The following is a 17405-nucleotide window of genomic DNA, read 5'->3' as shown; positions in this document are numbered from 1 at the left end:
TGAGGTGAGGCTTTATTTATTTTGATAGAGTTGCAGTTCTATCAAAACATTGGCCATTCACAATGGCTTGTTCTCTCTAAATATGAACTTTAAAATTTTAAAAATAGTTTAGATTGATCCGATCAATAAATACTTAAAAATATTGTACAAAATACCAAGGTTTTAAAAAACAAATCGGTGATTCAAATCGGTCACACCTATGCTTGTGTCAAATCGGAGAATTGGTTAATTGGATTGGAGAATTGGCAATTTTTGTCTTAATTTTTTTTCAAAAAATCACTATAAATCTTTAAACATAGTGTTCTTTTAATTTATAAAATAAATTAGGAGTGATGCATTATGTGCTTTAGTTACTTTGTAAAAATAAGTGAATACCAAGATGTTGTTTTCTTGTCTATATATATAATTAGTGAATAAATTACAATATTTGGTTATCAATGTATAATTATTCATTATAATAAACAAGATTCAAGATTTTATATACAACAATTTAATATAATTAAAAATATATCAAATTTTTATTGCTATATAAAATGAGTTATTGTAATAATATCAAATTTACAATAAATTATTTGTTAATATTTATAAAAATTAAAAGATATTATTTAAAAATACAATCTAGACTAAATATGAAATAACATAATCTATATAACAATAATAATTTGTCAAATAACATATCAGTTTAATATATTAACTTATGCGTTGTTTTAATGTATTTATAACAATAAAAAATTTAATATAGTAATAACAATTTTAACATCATTATACTAAATAAATTAGTAAATTTTATATAATTATATTTATTCAATATAATAATATGAATTTAATTTTAATGCAATCATATTCCTATAATTAAAATTTTATAATAGATAACTATATATAGAGAGAGACGCTAAGGTATTCTGGGTGGTCATGGGTAGCGGCGGGGGTGGAGCTAAAAAGTTTGTAGAAGGCGAGGAGTTAATAAGTTTGCAAGAGGAGTTACAACGCACAAGGAGTTAATAATGCGAGAGTTAAGTTTGCATAAGGAGGTAACAAGTTTGAAATTATCCCACATCGAACTTTTCAGGAAGAATAAAACCTTGAAGCCCGATTTCTTTTATCACCTGCGGTTGGGTTGGACAGGCGACAAGGGGGATACTTGGACCTCAGTTTGAGATGGGCATTTGCTGCCTATTATTTTGAAAAAAAGTTCCAACGCATTTTTAGAAAAATTTATCAAAAATACGATTTTTTCAATAATTTTCAAGAAACTTGGGCGTACCGAATACCTATACTTGTATTGAATTGGAAAATCGATTGAATCGGTAAATTTTATCTCAATTTTTTAAAAAAAATAAATCACTATAAATATTTACAAAAAGTGCTTTGTTAGTTTCTAAAATAAATTAGGAGTGATGCATTATGTATTTATATACTTTTGTTACTTTGTTAAAATATATGCATACTGAGACACTATTTTTTATTTGGATGTCTGTATACAAGAAATATGATTAAAAAATTTATTAAAAAACACTTTCATATTATATGATTAAAAACAAAAATAAAATCCCTTGTAATTTTAATATTATGATATTAATATATATATATATATATATATATATATATATACGAAAAAATAAAAAAATAAATATATCAAAATAGCCACTTTGTGGCCTAAATAGCTACGAAAAGAGAGAGATAGAGGGACGAATGCTAAGGAAAAAGAGAAGTGAAAACAGGAAAAAGAAAAATAAAAAAAGATCAATCAATCTTCATGTAAATTACTACAAAGAGACGGAGAGTAATCTCTTGAGAGTCTCTGGATTTGAAGGCAGGGCTTCTGATACGATCAATTTTATCAATTTTTCCAGCTTTTGTTTGGGTTGGGTTTTTGAGAGATGTTATTTTTGGACGGTGAAATATGTAATGTATGGAATGCAAATTTATGAAGAGAAAAAGGGGAGGTTACAGGAGTTTTGTTAGAGAGAGTTGAGAAGAGAGAGAAAGAGAGGAGCAGAAAGGGGAGAAAAGAGAGTGTTGATTGCAATGTAAGATAGAGGTAAGAGATGAGTATTGATGAGAAAGAAAGAGATCTGAATATTGAAGAGAGAGATGGATATATTGGGGAGGATGAATGTTGAAGAGAGAGAGAAAGATGGGAGTTTGGAAACTGGAGTATACTGACGATTAATGAGAGAGACAAAGGGGCATGAAACGACATCGAAACTATTGATTTTTATTTATCAGTGAGAGATGACTATTGTGTGCCATGAAGACTTGGGATAATTATCCCACATTGGAAAATCTAAAAGACGTGAAGCTATATAAAGGGAAAAAAAAGCCGCCTTGCACATGTTGGGTTATGCACATGCGGGGCATTTTGGACAGTCTGAATTATATCCGATGCCTATTGGATCACTTAACTTTTAAACCTTTTTTTTAGAAGATGAAATGATTAATTGAAAGGTTTTTTAATATTTTTTATTTTTTAAACCTTCTTCTTAAAAGACGAAATGATTAATTGGAAGGTTTTCCAATATTTTCTACCGTATGTTTGAGGTTTACCTTTTTATATCACCAAGGTTTGTACAAGGCTCCCTCCTTATCCTAAAGAAGTAAAGTGAACCTATAAATTTTGTATGGAAAATAATAAGAACCACATAGGGAAAATACAAGACCCCTAGATTGAACTCTCTAGGTAATATTGCCCCCCGCCAAATACGTTTTAAATCGCATCACTCACTTTTATATATATATATATATATATATATATATATATAGAGGAGGCAACTCTCTCTATCTTGTCCCTATTGAAATCGGTTTCGTGATGAACTGCAATAAGGACAAAGTCCAACTTCAACATGGACAAAAAAATTAGATAAAAATGTGCATTTAGAGAGGGATATTTTCCTCAAGAAGTTATTTTTTTACTTGGGGTGTTTATGCAAAAATAAAATTATATATATATATATATATATATATATATTGGCGGCTAGTGATATGGTTTAAAAAATATTGGCAGACGAGCCTATAAATTAGCGTGAACGGTAAGCACATATACTATTTCATAAGCATAGTTTACTTCTATTATATTGGTTAGATTATCTGCTTGGGAGATTTTTTCAATCTGAAATTTTAGAAATCATTTAAGAATTACTAGATGATTATTTTTAAAAAAAATTGAAATCAAAGTTTTCTAGCCCTTAGATCCAATCATCTAAAACTTAGATGGTCCCTATTCAATCTTGAGATATTATTTTCCAAATGCATGGAGGTACAACTAATTTTTTTTATGGAAGTTAATCTATACGTTGAAGAGACTATATCCACAAATTCGAGGTTCTAAAATTAAGGGTGAGGTTTGTATGAGGTGTCAACCTTATACTATTGAAGTAAGGTGTACCTCAAAATTATGCCGAAAATTCAATTTCGGTGCAAAGTTTTGTGATGAGATATGAAAATTTATTGATGTTCCCAATTATGAAATATGAAGTTCAAAAAATGGTCACGATCAAGCAGATCTATTAACACTTTAAAATATTAAAAATGGATGCTCTAGATAATATATTAGAAGACGAATTATTTTTGGGATTAAAAATCTTTTTTTCTTTTCATATCTATTAATCTCGAGGCTGAGATTATCGATTTGAGAGTTTTACAACATAGAAAAAACCATCTCTAGTAGATTTTTTGGTGTACCTTATTTGTACATTATAAAGTTGACACCTTATATAAACTTTATTTTTAAAATTAATTCTAAAAGGAGTTTTACTTTACCAGGGTGAGTAAATAGACATGCTAATCTTTGGGGCTCTATAATTTTGACATTCCCCAAAAAATGAGGTGCCTTTTTATTGTTTTATCTCTCAAAATTGGGGGTCAATAAGGTTGCAGCCATAAACAATCCAATTAAAGCGCCCCTCGAAACTTTTTCATAATATATAATTTTGGTGTAATTTTTTTTAAAAATTATTCAAAAATATATTTTTATATCTAATTCTAAAAAATAATTAAAATAAGATAGATTTATAAACATAAGAAAGTATTGAAAATGGCTAGTCTAGATAATATGTGGCAAGATGCCCTATTAGGGAACTTAATTTTTAATTTTTTTACATTCATTAATCTCGATGAGAAATCAATTAAAGGGGTTTTTAACATTAACAAAAAGCCTTTGCAGATGGATTTTTGAGAGGCGAATGTAATTCTACATTTTAAAGTTGCAACTTTAAAACTTTCTCTCAAAAGTGGACATTCTTCTCTCTCAACGTACTAACATCTACACACACCTCTCTCTCTCTCTAACATTCTTCTCTCTAACATCTACACACCCCTCTCTCTCTCTCTAACATTCTTCTCTTTAACATCTACACACCCCTCTCTCTCTCTAACATCTACACACCCCTCACTCTCTATCTAACATCTACCTTCCCCTCTCTCTCTCTAACATCTACACACCCCTCTCTCTCTCTAACATCTACACACCCCTCACTCTCTGTCTAACATCTACCTTCCCCTCTCTCTCTCTAACATCTACACACCCCTCTCTCTCTAACATCTACACACCCCTCACCCTCTGTCTAACATCTACCTTCCCCTCTCTCTCTCTAACACTACACACCCCTCTCTCTCTCTCTCTAACGTCTACCATCCCCGCTTTCTCTCAACTAACGGTCTTGAACGATTCGTCTCCATTCCAATTCTCTAGCATTTAAACAAGGAAAAAGTTTATATAAGGTGCAATCTTTAAACACAGCCTCGCACAAAAAAAAGAATAAAAACTGCTCTCTCACTCAAACAATAAAAAAGTTGACGGTCATAAAACCCCTCTCCTCCCTCTCTCTCTCTACAATACCTTAACAAAAGTGAACAAAAACTTTTCTCTCTCCTCATGGAACCTGGAGCTTCAGAATCTGCAGCAGAATTACCAGACAATGTGTCAGAGTCATCTAGGGCTTCTGTGAGTTCTCAGGACCATGAAGATCTCCGAGACTCAACTGACAAATCTGTTCAAGACCGCAAAGAAGCCGAACTCCAGGTAATTTTTAGTTCACTTTTTCTGCTCTGGGTTTTCTAGAGAGAGAGACCTTGTTGGTTTTCATATGCTGAATTCATTTGCTTGAAACTGTGCAGAATTGGAAATTTAACATGCTGATAGCCTCACTGAATGAATGATGCTAAACTTTAGGATAAACTTGCAAGATAGGAATTTATATCACGTGAGTAATTGGGTTCTCTCTTTCATTAAAAACTAAAGATTTCATTCAAGGTTTATCTTTGTTTACAATCGGGATTCGAATTCTTCAATTATAATGGCCATTTTCTTGTAGAACTATATGATCAAGAATTTATTGATCAAATAAAGTGACATCCACAACAATTCTTTGATCAGATAAAGTGACTTCAAGAACGGGCTTGAATGAATTGTATGTAAGCCCTTTTCTTTTGTTGAATTGTTCCAAGTAAGATATTCGGGCCGGTATCTCTTGAAAATGGGTAGTGTATATACATTACCAGTTAGTATTACTCAAGTTTGAATCCCATCCAATCCACTTTTCAAATTTTCTTGGCCCTTTAGGCGTCCCATTGGTGGTAGACATGTCAGTTTAGATGAGGGATCTCTCAAGGGTTCAAACATTTGAAGTTTGTCCTGCTGGGCCCAAATAAACTGACTTAGCCTTTTTGTCTTTTTTTTTTTTTTCATTTAGCCCACTTGGGTGTTACATGATTTTAAAGCAAGATTTCATGTTACTGAAAGAAGTCGCATGGTGGGAAGGCATGAAAAAGTTATCTGTAATGTGGGCAACATGATCCGTGAAATATATTACTTTTGGTGTAGGAGTTATGTGAGCCGTGTCATCTGAGTCTTAGAAAATCGAACAGTTAGCTGACCATTTGGAGATCCGGCTCCAGTTACATTTGTACTTGGGAAAGAGGCTCTAAAATGAATGTAGTTATTGGTTCCACAGCGATATTTGAATTTAGTCTTCCTTTTCTTGCGATACATTAGTGTAGGAAGTCAGATAAGTTATGTCTTCTATGCTTCTTAAATAGATACAGATATGGCTTAATTCTCCTTTTTATGCTTGTCATTGCAATTTGACAAGAGCTTTATAATGCTTATATTTCAATTTTGGTATCTGGTCGTGTTGAAGTTGGTATTTTCCGAATTTTTGCATTCTTGTTTACATTCTTACCTGTGAAGATCCATTCATTATCTTATATTGTTTCAACTCTGTTTGTTCTGGTTTCATCATCTAAGCATCTTTTTGTCACAGGCATCATCAGCAAGAAGTGAAGAATACAGGCTCCTTTTTCATCTTCCTGCTGAAGAAGTAAGTTCTTCTGATATTTATTTCTTTTTATTTTTGGTAAGCATTCGTCAGCTTTTCTGAAATCAAAAGGTTTTTTGGTAAAAATGATTATTTTCTTGAAGTTATGGAATTTTCCTTTTCTATCTTTATAAAGAATCCCAAATAGATTTGTGGTTGCTTTTGGTGGCTATTCACATGATAATGGTTCAAATGTGAAGAGATCCATTTTTTTTTGAAGCGTTTTTTAAATTTTTGCGTAACCTATTTATTAAGCGGGGAGGCCTTTTAGTATGGTAGTTATCAACTTTGTCAGGAAAGTAAGCTATTTAATGGGGGCATTCAATAAACAAATGAATGTGAACACCTTAGTCATGATACACAAATAAATGGTTCTATAGAATGAACTTAAACTACTACTTCCATGTTTTCTTGTGGAGCAACATTTTTATGTATATAAAATAATTATATAAAGTGATGAAATGTTTCATACAAGATAATAATAAAGTTCAACTCAATGGTTTTGGTTTGCATGTAGGTTCTTGTTCAGGATTTCAACTGTGCCTTCCAAGAGAATATTCTTCTCCAGGTGAACATTGTTTCGTTTTACTTGGCTCAACTGTTACTTGAGTTACATGATTATCACATTGGGTGTTACATTTCTGAAGTTTGTTTTATTTAGTTTTCTCAGATGCTACAAACTATGATAAATTCATGATTCCTTTTGCTGTGATATGAATTGTTGCACTTTCAGTTGTTCATTTACATGCCTTGATCATAATTTTCGTAGATTGTTTCAAGAGACCTGGTCATTTGGTATGAAATGAAAAAACTTAGTATTTCAGGGTTTTCCTTTACGTGGTCTGATTGGGCTTGTTAGTTTGCAGGGTCATATGTACTTATTTGTGCATCATGTCTGCTTCTATTCGAACATTTTTGGATTTGAGACAAAGGTATGTCTTCGCTTCTACATTTATTAATGCTATTTAGTTTATGTGAAGGATGCCACAAATAAAAGATAAGGTGCAAGTAGTATCCTATGAGGAAAGTTTATTATAGTCCAATTGGCTATGGAAAACCGTTGTCTGCCATCCAATCTGATGATGGCTTATGGACAGTGAGTCAGGCCAAAAAGAGAGCGTAAGTCAGTGGTTCTCACACTCTTGTGTCCATCATTTCATTGGGCAGTGGAGAATTGTTTTCAATAGTCAATTTCATTGTAGTGCAATTTTCTTATGGGATTCGCATTGTACCACATTATGTCTCATTTCTAGCCTAGCCATCATTTTTTTAGTTTATATTCATTTTTTTGTTTCCCAGTGCTCCAATGTATGGTTAATTTTTATGCCAAGCACCCCCGAATTGGGCTATGTATCCTTTAGTAAGTTGAACAGTGTGAGTACTTTATAGAAATGGATCTTCTTTTGTACTTAAAGCAACTCTATGGCATGAATTCGTACTGCAGAGAACTATTCCTTTTCAAGATGTCTCGTGTGTTCGTAAGGCAAAAACAGCAGGATTCTTTCCTAATGCCATAGAGATTGTGGCTGGAGGGAAAAAGGTATTTCATTTTCTTTAGCTGAAATTTTATTTGCGTTTATGTCAGGATAAATATGTCTTTTGGAAAAGTATATATCTTGATGGAAAACCATAGTCCTCTGGGGTCATCACGATCCCATGAGATGGCAAATGTCGATTGAGAGCATGTTGGACCCAGCACAGCAGGGGATGACCCCAAAGGTGGCTCTAATCTCTTTCCAGTACCATCCATTGTATTGGAGGGTGGTGACCCCAATAGATTGTGGATTTCCCTATTTCCTTAGGATTATATTATACATGCCCAATTCGCTTGATCGTGGTACCTTTGTTGCCATTAAGTCAGGAAAGGTGACAATGAGCTGATTTACTTGTTTATTAGGGCTTCCTACTTGAATTGATTGAGCTATATTTACAATAGAGTTAACCATCCATAGTTTTAGTTTTGACCAGAGTTTAAGTCACTAGGTCATGTAAGTATCTCATTTCTTTTCTGATATTGCAGCATTTCTTTGCATCATTTTTATCGCGCGATGAGGCATATCGGCTTATTGTTCACGGATGGTCACTCCATAGTGATGATGCAAAACTCCTTCTTGATTGTCAGGTATGCCTGTAGGTCCAAATTAGACAGGCTTCAGGAGGATTTCACTTCCAGATTGTTGAACAAGAACATATTCATTAGAACAGAAAGTATATGTTAATATGCTAAATTATGGAAAGCCATAGTTCATTCGGGTCATCATTGTCCAATTAAATAATGGCTGGCATGGAGAGAGAGAGAGAGGAACCCCCAGAGGAGGGCATGATTCATTGGTAGGTCGAAGCATATTTCTATCACCATCCATCTTTTTAATAAACGGTGATGGCCCCCATGTACTATGGGTTTCCATAGTCAATTGGATTGTATTATACCTTCCCCTGAAGATTAACTTGTCTGTCTGTATTCTTTCCGTTATACACTTTACTAAAAGCTTAAAGAGAGAGTGGGAGTCTCGGATTGGATTTAAGTGTAGAGAGAAACTTGGATGGGGTTATAAATTGGAAGGAGATGATGAATCCCTTTCGGTTAGGATTGGCTTTGCATCAAGAGATAGAGATATGAGGTACCTATTGTTTTAAGTTGTGATTCCTTTTAAAGAAATAAAGGGTTTTGATTGTCTTGTGCAACCGACAAATGCACATTTTAACAAATGCACATTTTAAGCCAATTAGAAGGAAATATAGATTGGCTTGGAAGAGCAGCATATGAATATCTTCAATATATTCTGCTGAGGCTTTCTAGTCATTCATGTTTATTTGGTGTTAATGGGAATGACCGAAACCGAATGAGTTCTTAAGAGAGAACATTTTTCGGTTTGGTTAGTATGTTTTAATTAGTGGACCAATTTGCCAGCTGCCCACACCTTTGCTCCAAACACCCCACACATCCACACAAAAGGGATGGTTCGAGGTGTCAACTGACTATGAATGGAAGAACAACACACGCCTGTCATCCGTTATTGACATCTGATGTTGGGGAGTTTGGGAAAACCCAAATGATTGCATGGTATACAAATGTCTGTGCATGTGCATGTGCATGTGCATGTGCCTGTGTGGATCTAGTTTGTGTGTGTGTGTGTGGATTTCTCTATTGGAATACCAGTTGTCTTTATAAAGTTTGTACAATGATGATCTGTCTAATATTTTTCATTTTGTTTTAACGAGTGATCCTTGGGGTTATTATTTTAATTTTAAGATGCTTGTGTTCCTTTCAGGAGTTAAAAACTGAATCCAGCAATCAAGATAATATACTTCTGTTTTTTGATCGACTTAAAACTTTTAAACTGGTTGGAGCTGCTGAGATCGACTCTGTGGACAGGTTATCTACTTTAGTAAATTGTCACCATTGTAAAAATCTTTGATTTATTAGCTGACATTTGGACTGGCAGCCAGTACTCTCTCTTAAGCTTTCGAAATTGTATTGTAAAAAAAGTAATGTTTTCAATATTTTTATTAGCATCTAATTTTTTTTTGTTCACCGTAGCAGCTTCATTCTCCCAAAAAAAAAAAAAGAAAAAAAAAAGAGAAAAAAAAAAAAGATTTTATATAAAATTCAACTCATATTTCAATCTTCGAAGAGCTTATAGAGGAAACTTATCAAACCAATATTCGACATTGTAATTGCATCTGGTACAGGAGTAACAACGAAACCCAACTCTTCGAAGAGTCGATTAAGCTTGAAAACAACGATGGTAATAGCAGTGAAGCTCCTGATGAAAATCTTTCAGAAGTTCAGGTGATAAGGGAAGAAGAACCTGCTTTGGAGTCTTCAAATATGCCATCCATGGGGGCTTTGGCTTGGAAACCAGAAGATGTTGATGCTCCAAAAAGTGAGTTGGTTCTGTTGTATACTCTAAATAATGAGTTAACTTACTTTATTGGAATTCACTTTTAGCATTGGTCACAAAGAGACCATAATCCTGTGGACTATGTAATAGTCATAGTCATTGGATCATCACCATCAATGAAATGGTAGCTACTGATGAAGAGAGAGTGGGACCTACCAGAGCAGGAGGCGACCCCAATATTAGGTCCCACTCATTCTTCTTGAATATTCATCGTGACAGTGATGACGGAATGGAAAATGTTTTCCATTGCCCATAGGATTGCAGTATGCCTTTCCCCCGTTTTTCGGCTCTGTGCTTTAGAGAAATGGCACACACCCTCTCTCTTATTGTTCTCTGTTCTTTTAAGAAACTACAAACATTCTCTCTCAAAATTTTTCTGATTTGGAGTTTCTGGTTCGTTCTATCCTTGTTTTGACCCTATGCAGTACCTGAACATTATAAGATGGTTGCTGAATCAAAATTTTCAGTAAGTCTTCTCCTTTTGAGGATCATTTTTCTTGTGAGATGAGCACTTTACTGTGCGTTGCTTTACTATGGTTTCCAAAGTGTTGCGATGACTTGACTGGCAGATTTCAGTTGAGCAATTCTTCCAACATTTTTTCTCGAATAGTGCTGTCGGGTTTGTGGAAGCGTTCCATAACAGGTGCGGAGACAAAAGTAAGGAAGCAGCCGTTAGATACCATACTTTTGCTTCATATATATTTTTAATTGGTTGGACTTTGGACTTATTTCTATACACCATAATCCAATGGAGCATGGTGTGCAATACGCTAAGCAGCATCCACTGCCTTCTCCTGGTGAAAGGCCTCGGAGATTAATTGTACCTAGACGAATTCATCTAGTGTCCCCAGTATGGTTAATCTCTGCTATCTGTCATCTGGAATGGATGGTGGCTGCCCTTTGGAGTACAGGGTACTGTACTTCACTGGATTATAGATGTTCCTTATTTCTATATATTTGTATATGCAACAAAAGTATTTTCATACTATTAAGGCAAAAATTAACAAAAAGAGAAGATACCAGCTATCCATGATGCTTAGAGCTTCGCAAGATCGTTATATTGAGTTTGCTTATGGTTCTGATCATGAAACTCACAGATTTCAAGTGTACTTCTTGGTACGAGCACGAGCAATTTGGACATGCTCGTGATTTCTCCTTTCAACATCCTATAAAAATATATTTCGGTATAGTAACATGCTCTCTTGTCTTGTTCTCGCATATATATAAGATACATTGAGTTTACTTGCCTTTCTTTCTTTGTATTTTTTTTTCTTCGGTTGGGAGGGTGGATATTATGTATGTGTTTTGCCTTTCATTTCATGCATGAACACGTTGTTGAAGTTTCTTGAATCTTAGTCTTGATTACTCTGGTTCTCAAGGTGCCAAATTTGCTAACTGTCAGGAGGTCCAAAAGTTCCGAGTTTACAAAGACAGGTAATTTGCATTTTGTGCCCCTTGTTCCATAGTCTGTTTTATTTATTGTTGGTGACAGTTTGTGGGTTATATGAAGGATCTTTTAACTCTGTTGTGTTGCTTGTGAACCAGCCATTTGGTTGTTGAGACCTCACAACAAATGAGTGATGTACCTTTTGGTGAACATTTTCGAGTTGAGGTATAATTTCTGATGCCTGTCTTATGCTTATGTTGAGTAAAACAGAGTCACATAATTCCATTGTTGCTCACGCATGTATCTATCGCTTTAGAAATATGAAGAGAGTGTGCTTGATGAATCCATTCTGAAGATACGTTGGTGCACATGGTAAATACACCATGTGCATAAACTCGTGAATCAGTGACATATCACATATTGAAATGTATATTTATATAAAAGAAAAAGCGGAAATCCTCACTATGGTATACGGAGAAGTAGCTTTGATGTCCATTAATAATGCTTGGATTCTCTTGAGATCTCATACTTCATGCTCCAAACTTGTGAATACTTAAGTGCTTTAAGATGAACTACTTTATGCATCTACTGTAACAGCACTAATTTCTGTACATGGTGGAATTTGAACTATGCAGGCACTTACTAAGATTATCATCAACTTCTCAATGTAGTTATCCTGATTTATGTAAACTAAGTTTTGAACCTTGTATCATTCTCAGCTAAGAAGAGCTTAAACTTCTTAAACTACTCACCTGGGAATTTGAAGTAACTTGGAACAGAAACACAAGCCTGACTATAACATAAATTTGTTCTTCAGTCTTCGTTATATCTCATGCACAATATAAATCGACATCCGATCCATAGCTGATAAAGATTAAATCTATGACTAGTTGAGCACAGCTTTCAGTCTATATCGATCCAATGATAACATATTGACTACAAGTTCCACACTATCATCAAGTCATGTGTTATGCCTTACCATGTCCTAACACACGTGGATGCTGAGCCTTCTGCATCCACCTCGTGGCAGATGGTATCTTGAGTGGTGCTAGATAACCTTCAGTCTTTTCTATTGAGTGCTCTACCTGGAGTTCTCATGTAAACAATACTGGATTCAACTTTGGGGCCACCTTTTTGTAACCGTAAATGGCATCTTTATGTGCGCGGACATGCATAGCTTTGTTGCAGCTAGAAGATCCCACAGTTGCAGGTATGAAGAAATTTTTTTTTTTTTTGTTGTCTGCAGGGACTCTGGGATGTGCAGAAAGGAGATAATGAGGAAAGTGAATGTTGCACACTGCGAGTGTACGTGAATGTAGCATTTTTAAGGAAAGTCATGTTTAGAGGTAAAGATCTATGAGAATATTTAGGTGTTCTTATGTAAGAATGCTTATGTATAAAATTATACCAAGAACTTCTCGTTTGTCTCCCTTGTTTTTTTCCCATTTTACTTTATTTGGAAAAAAGGGGGGGTGGTGTTGGGGCTTCTTTAGTTTTATGGTGACTATCTTGCTCATAATAATTATTTCTATTCCTGGTGTGCATTTTGGTCTTTTAGTTGGGGTTCTTGAGTTTTACAGTGACTATCTTGCTCATAATAATTATTTCTATTCCTGGTGTGCAATTTAGTCTTGTAGTTGTCAACATTCATGTTTGTGACAAGAATCGGATTCTTTTTGTACTTGTGTCTATCTAAAAGTCTCGATGCTTCCTAGAATGCTATATACTTAGTAAAAGGCATAATAATGATACGCTCTGTGCTCGCTGCAGAGCTCCGTAAAAAGGGCAGTTCGGCTTAGGTTGTGCTTTTGACCATCCAACCTAATATTGTAAATGCATGTCGTAGACTAGACTTTTGAGATCCAATACAAGAAGAAACATAATCAGTGTGGCTTTTTTTTGGGTCTTCACTGGTGAATGTATTTATTGCAGACTTGTAGAGCGACCATCACTTCCTCTATAGTATTGATATTTTCACATGAAGTATTTTTTGGTTGATTATGTTTTAAATTTATAGCTGTGCCAAATTCTTATACAATCAAAGTGCCTATGTGAGAAAAAGACGAGGGACAATAAACTCTTGTAGAGAGAGGCTCTATAATCTGCTTTGGAGGCTTAGAATTCCACCATAGGTTAATCAAGCAAAGAGATACTAGTAGGACAACAAAGTGTCATTTGTTACTTTTTTGAATTAGTGATTTATATTCTTGGTCACGTGCTTGAATTAAAGTCACTAAATTCTTCCTCTACTTATATTTGTTGGAAATGGATTTTTCATTTTTTAAAGTGATGATTGAACAGTGCATTTTACATTTATTGCGACATGGCTTGAGTATGCTAACAGGGAAAATTGAGCAAGGAACAAGTGAAGAATGTCGGGAAGCTTATGCACTTTGGATTGACCTTGTACATTCTTCGCCTAATTTATATTTTGTTCATTTTGATGGTGAATATCTTCAGCTCAATTTCATGTGATTCTGCTCTGTGAATTTCTAATGACATATTAAACTTGTTTCAGGCACATGATTTGCTCAAGCGATTGCAAATCGAAAATACTAGAACATCAGAAGGTGAGAACCTTGAGTTTGCCATATAAGTCAGTGACTTACTGTGTATTTGTGGGTGGATACTAAATTGAAACTTTTTAGTGATTTGAAAGTTTGCTTTAAAGAATTTTATTAAATAAGTTCTATTTTATGTGCCAAATACAGGGGTTGCAAGCCTTGTAACTGACAATGCAAATGCCTCTGATACCAATGTTGATGTGGAAACTGTTGCAGCTCTAAAGATCCCACAGTCAGCTTATGATGCTGTGGTTAAGGATGCTATTTCACCGAAACCAGCAAATCAACAAGAATCAAGCAATCTTTCCTCCATTACATCACTTCTTAGAGAGTTATGCTCGTCTTTCTACGAGTATCTCAAATCCCAAAGCAGCTACCCTGCATTGATTATTGTAATCTTACTCCTCTGCATCCTAGTTCTTATGCAAGTAAGTACATGGATTTTTGTTTTTTTGCTCAATAATGTCTGTTCCAAATTCATGCATGGATGTTTAGCTTAATTATTATTTGGCGCTTATCACACAACGTCCATGTGCCATAAACACCATACAGGTGCACCTGCATGTATTTACATGCATGCATACATGTGTATGCATGTATATGAATTTGTGTGTGAGCAGAGATCAGAGAGTTTTTTTATTTTTTTTTGGGGGGGGGGGGGGGTTGCGGGGGGTGGTGGTGGGTGTTCATAATCTCTTCTCCAGACTGTCAAGTATAGACTACATGGACTTGCAAGCTTTCCATTATGATTTAGGCATTTTCCTAAGCTTTGCTTTAGTCTTTATTTTGTACTAAGAAATGCTGGTGTTCTGATCATTTCTTTTTCTTGAGCAGGTAAGCATTGTAGTTTTATTAACCAGAGGTCCAAAAATACATATGATTCCTCAAGAGAGCTACATGAACAGCTTTGGTGGTGAGAGAAAGGAGGCCATAGCTTGGATGGAGAAGCGAGTCCACCACCTCAAGGAGGAAATTTTCTTCATTGAAGCCAGGTTAGATAAAATGAGGCATGAATATGAACTCCTAAAATCACATTTGCAGGGTCTTTTATAGAATGAAACTTACAATACTTCCCTATAAGTTCTTCCTCAAGAAAAGAGAAAAAGGCCATAAAGAATTTCTTTTTCATTCTTTGGAGAGCTAAATGTAGCAAGGGGAAGCTTGTTTTTTTTACCAACAGAAAAAAAGAAAAACGTTGTGAATATTCATCACTGTAATATCTCTACTTGAAAAGTTCATGGCGCTGTACTTATCATGAAATGAAGAGTCATGTCAATATATGTTTGTTTGATCGTTTCTTAAAGTGCAGTGCTATTCTTTTTTTTTGGGTAATTAAGTGCAGTGCTATTCTGAAATTTGTTGCATGCAGTTTTGTTCTATTCATAAAATTAGGAAAATATTATTAAAATAAAGGAAATATATAAAAAAATATACCTCACTTATCAACAATTTTGCATTTTACGCTTTTCAATTATACCAATTGGTGATCATGTGTATTTTGATGGGTAGTTTAAATTTATATCAGGAAAAGGGCTTGGTCCTGGTGGTAGCATCCCCACACCCAATTACCTCATCGTGGTATCTATTTCTACCGTTGACACTCCCAATTAACACCTTCAAAATGCAACTCCTTAATCTATTGAAAAAATGGGTAGAGGCATGTCTTCCTCACTGAATTATTGAATTACGCAAAAAAAAAAAACGTTGAAACTTATATCAAAAGAAATGAATAAATACTTCATTTCGTAGGCACCTTTTGATAAATTCACTTACAGTAATCAACCAACCTCAAGGGTTCACGAAGATGATCTCATCAGCCAATTTATCAATGGAGTGGTTTTTGGTTTTTTTAATAACATCATTTAATGCAAGTACCCCTTTGGACTATTTTGTTAAAATGCTCAAAATGCCAATGTCTTGGATTTTAAATCTTAAACATGTATGGGCATTTTAGTCATTTAGCCCATTATCAAAATGTGCCTTGTTTTATATTCCAAATCTGGTGCAATATTTTTTTTATGAAAAAGAAAAGCATTAGGATTTGGGGGCCAAAGCAAGTGAGGTTAGTTTCATTATTTGGCTCAAAACAAGTTAAGTTGAGCCAAATAATATAAGTACCTGTGCTTATTTTAAGTAAAACTCATAACAATATAGATTAGTGACGAAAAAATATTAAATGTTTGAAATTTGGAACAATTTGAGGTATCTAGGTCATTTGGTAGGGCAGATCAAGTGAGGTAAATTATTGAAATATCTCAAATTGTTCAAGATTTAGAATATGACTATTCTAAGTATTTTTTAATAAAATAGTTGATCAAGTACTAGAGCGTATTTTTCCAGACAAACTTAAAAAGTTTAGGAAGGAAAAACAAAATGATAATTCAGCGATTTTCAATTGGGTCAAGACTCTTCTAAAGGACACTCTTTAAGAGTTCAAGATTTAAATCCTTGCTAATCTAACTAATACATAAGCAAGAATACATCTAAGATTATATTGTTCTTCAAATGAGGTCCCAGGACTATTATGGTGTATTAAGTGGGATGCCTTCCTTCAAATATTAAAGCCAAATGATTAGGAGTATACGTTGCATTTATTCTCTTTAGGTAAAATTCAATCTACAAGTAATTTTATGCTAATATCAATAAAAAAGTTTCCAAGTTGCACTCTCTATGCATTTTAAAAAATAATGTTTCAAGATTGAACATAGACCGTTCACTTTATGGAGAGTGTGATCCAAGTTTAGAAAACTCAAAAATTTCTAGTGAAGATCATGTAATTATTCTTAGGTGGTTCAAAAAAATTTGAATCAAGCAAATCTCTCAACTAGGTCCTCTACCCAAGGGAGTAGATGTACAGTATACTCCCCAGGTTGCATGGTATACATGCTCAACATTAAAAGAGATCATGGGAGAAGCAGTGGATGGGTTCTATTTGCAGGATTCCTGCCATAACCTCGAGACTGTTGTAATCTCTCTCTCTCTCTCTCTCTCTCTCACACACACACACACACACACACACAAGAACTTTCATAACTACTAAATTTACCTCATTTATTTCCTTTTCTATGGATAATCTTACATTTGCCATAACAAATCATAAGAAAAAATTATGTTCTTAATTAAAAAATGGATTCCACAGGTTAATGTCACTATCATTTTGGCAATTATCTAACAACAAAGTAAAAATGTGTTGCAGAACTTGGAAAGGCCCCAAAGTCAAATGACACACCCCAAC

The 17405-nt window shown here is 34.3% G+C and overlaps 1 protein-coding gene across 21 annotated transcripts; it reads left to right on the top strand.

Moving 5' to 3' along the window:
* Nucleotides 1-4742: 4742 nt before the first annotated feature.
* Nucleotides 4743-15473, top strand: VAD1 (GRAM domain family protein). 21 transcript variants are annotated; one of them, XR_016047916.1, is made up of 19 exons: nucleotides 4743-5020; nucleotides 5116-5201; nucleotides 6261-6317; nucleotides 6832-6882; nucleotides 7181-7246; nucleotides 7759-7854; nucleotides 8335-8436; nucleotides 9587-9690; nucleotides 10008-10201; nucleotides 10645-10685; nucleotides 10789-10862; nucleotides 11317-11403; nucleotides 11599-11653; nucleotides 11765-11831; nucleotides 12853-12952; nucleotides 13951-14012; nucleotides 14125-14176; nucleotides 14387-14598; nucleotides 15005-15473. XR_016047916.1 is itself a non-coding variant. In XM_020663647.2 (19 exons), the coding sequence occupies exons 2-19, from the start codon at nucleotides 5154-5156 to the stop codon at nucleotides 15221-15223; spliced, it is 1770 nt and encodes a 589-aa protein (XP_020519306.1). In that variant the 5' UTR covers nucleotides 4743-5020; nucleotides 5116-5153; the 3' UTR covers nucleotides 15224-15473. The 21 variants fall into 21 exon arrangements, 5 of the variants coding, with proteins under 5 accessions (XP_020519306.1, XP_011621202.1, XP_006837386.1 ...); XR_016047914.1 differs by having other exon boundaries at nucleotides 14318-14598; XR_016047915.1 differs by having other exon boundaries at nucleotides 12637-12952; nucleotides 14318-14598.
* Nucleotides 15474-17405: the final 1932 nt, after the last annotated feature.

This window comes from Amborella trichopoda, chromosome 13 (genome assembly GCF_054954075.1).
Source record: "Amborella trichopoda isolate Santa Cruz 75 chromosome 13, AtrichopodaSantaCruz75HAP2 v2.0, whole genome shotgun sequence".
Lineage (NCBI taxonomy): Eukaryota > Viridiplantae > Streptophyta > Magnoliopsida > Amborellales > Amborellaceae > Amborella > Amborella trichopoda.
This window is presented reverse-complemented; position numbering and strand designations above follow the sequence as displayed.